The 2,498-nt window shown below is 23.1% G+C and overlaps 1 protein-coding gene across 1 annotated transcript; it reads right to left on the reverse strand.

Annotated features, from left to right (window-relative positions):
- Nucleotides 1–1,303: 1,303 nt before the first annotated feature.
- LOAG_14568 (hypothetical protein) lies at nt 1,304–2,051 on the reverse strand (the record flags this gene model as incomplete). Its single annotated transcript, XM_020448830.1, has 2 exons — nt 1,304–1,580; nt 2,032–2,051. The coding sequence occupies 2 exons, from the start codon at nt 2,049–2,051 to the stop codon at nt 1,304–1,306; spliced, it is 297 nt and encodes a 98-aa protein (XP_020301053.1).
- Between the last annotated feature and the right edge of the window lie 447 nt (nt 2,052–2,498).

Here is a 2,498-nt window from a genome sequence, read left to right on the forward strand (position 1 = left end):
AATGACAGTAATAATAATAAGAGCAATAATAATAAAATGATAATAGTGATGATAATAACCATAATAATAATAATGGTAATTGATAATAATTAATAATAATCAATAGTTATAATAATAATAATGGCGAAAAAAGTCATAGTAATAGTAATAGTAATAATAACAGTAATGATGAAAATGGTAATAATAACAGTAGTAATAGTAATATAGATTTACATTCGGGAGCTTCACTGAGTTCAGGTAGATGAATAAGGATTTAAAACAACAAAAAATAGAAAAAAAATAAATAAATAAAACCAACTACTATTATCACTAACTACTAACATAGACATACCACATACACATACACATACACTCATACACATACACATACATACATATAACAGATAACTCACTGATAAAAAATATTATCAATAGAAGAAGGATGCTATTTATACACTAATTAAATTGTTATGAAAAAATTTTTAAACTTAAAAAAGAAAAACGAAAAACTTCAACTATACATTCTAAGGCTTTGTATGTGAAGAGAGTTTGAATGATAAAATAAATGATAAAAATAAATGATAAATGATAATTAATATTGTATAGAAAGAAAAAAGAAAAACGAAAATAGAGAGAATAAGAAAAAAGAGAAAAAAGGAATTATAATAAAGGATAAAAGTGAGTGGGAGAGGGAGAAGGGGGAGGAGAGAGAGAGAGAGAAAAAATAATTTTCATCATAATTCTTTTATCTTATTTATTTTTTATTTTTATTTCTATTTTTTATTTATTTATTTTATTTTTTATTTTTGTTTTTTTTTTTTGGTAAATGGAGGAGATAATACAATAATACAATGTAACAAATTAAAAGCAAAATATGGAAGATATAATTATTTGAAAGAATTGATGAAAATGAAAAAGGGAAAAGAAGTAAAAAAGAGATTTCAATTTCTCAAGAATTAAAATTTATTTTTAATATTACCATAAGTAAGTATTCATTTCAAATCTTTCCTCTCCTAAAATTTATAATTAGCAAAAAAAATTTCGCAAATTTATCTAGAAAAATCGATAAAAGAAAATTTTCATGAAAATAAACGAGGGACAGAAGAGAGAGAGAGAGAGAGAAAGAAGGAAAGGAAAAAAACAAGAACAATGATAATTTCAATAGGTAAAAGAGTAAAAAAGAAAAAAAAGCAAAGAATACAATGATAATATAGAACAAGGAAAAAGAAAGGAAAAAGAAAAAAAAAAAAAACAAAGAACAAACAATGCATGTATAATCAATTAATTGCTTAATTATTCACCGGATTTATTTAAACCATTAATTTCATGAAGCTGATGACGGATTACTGAGTTGAGCAAAAACCGGTAAACGTCCGGAAGATGCACATGATGTTACAGCACTTTCACTTACTGTTTTTGTGATAATTGTCTTCTTCTTTTTCTTCTCATCAATTGTTAACTCAAGTAAATCATTGAAAAGTGTTGAATCAAGTAATGGTTGCGTAATGAGTGGTGTCGCACAAGCAATTGTCGCTCTTGTTGTTGCTGCTGCTGCTGCTGTTCCTGTTGTTGATGCAGATGGCCAATTCAATTGATATAACCTGAAAAAAAAAAAAAAATTTTTTTTTCAGAATTTAATTACCAGAAATTGAATTTTTAAAGTTGAATATGGTTAAATTACTTGTAATTTCAATTCTACTATACAATTTATTGATCAACTTATTTCATTGCATAAATTATTGATCAACTTTTATTTGATTACATAAATTATTGATCAGCTTATTTGATTACATAAATTATTGATTAACTTGTTTGATTGTATAAATTATTGGTTAACTTATTTGATTATAATAAATTATTGATTAACTTATTTGATTGCATAAATTATTGATTATTATAATTGTTTGATTATAAGATTGTAATAAATTAAGAATAAGATTATAATAAATAATACTTATTTGATTGTATAAATTATTGATTAACTTGTTTGATTGTATAAATTATTGATTAATTTGTTTGATTGTATAAATTATTGATTAAACTTTATATAACATCTGTTCATTCCATTTCATCTTTTAATACATTAAGATATTAAATGATCAATGAACAACGAACAGATGATATATAAGTCACAACCTTCTGACATCATCATAGCTAAGAGTATTAAAAGTTAAAGATCAAAGTTCATTTAATATCACAAAATTATCATCGTTAAATGAAACTTCTCCTTTGTACACCCCCTGCTGATATTGTGTAATTTAAAGTAACCTATCCAAAACACACAGTGGAAAATTTGCAAATTTTCAAATTTAAAATCACAATTATAATTCTACTAATAAACATTGTTTACTAATTATGTTTTTATTGAAAGATATAGCCTAAGATGTTAAGCTTATTTAATCGAATATTTAAGCCAGAATTGTATCATTATCTATCAATTGTTAATTTACAAAAAAAAAAAAAAAAAAAGAAGAATTAAAAAATTAACAATAAAGAAAAGGTTAAAATAAAATTAAAAA

The sequence above is a fragment of the Loa loa genome (genome assembly GCF_000183805.2).
Source record: "Loa loa unplaced genomic scaffold supercont3.725, whole genome shotgun sequence".
NCBI classification, from domain to species: Eukaryota; Metazoa; Nematoda; class Chromadorea; order Rhabditida; family Onchocercidae; genus Loa; species Loa loa.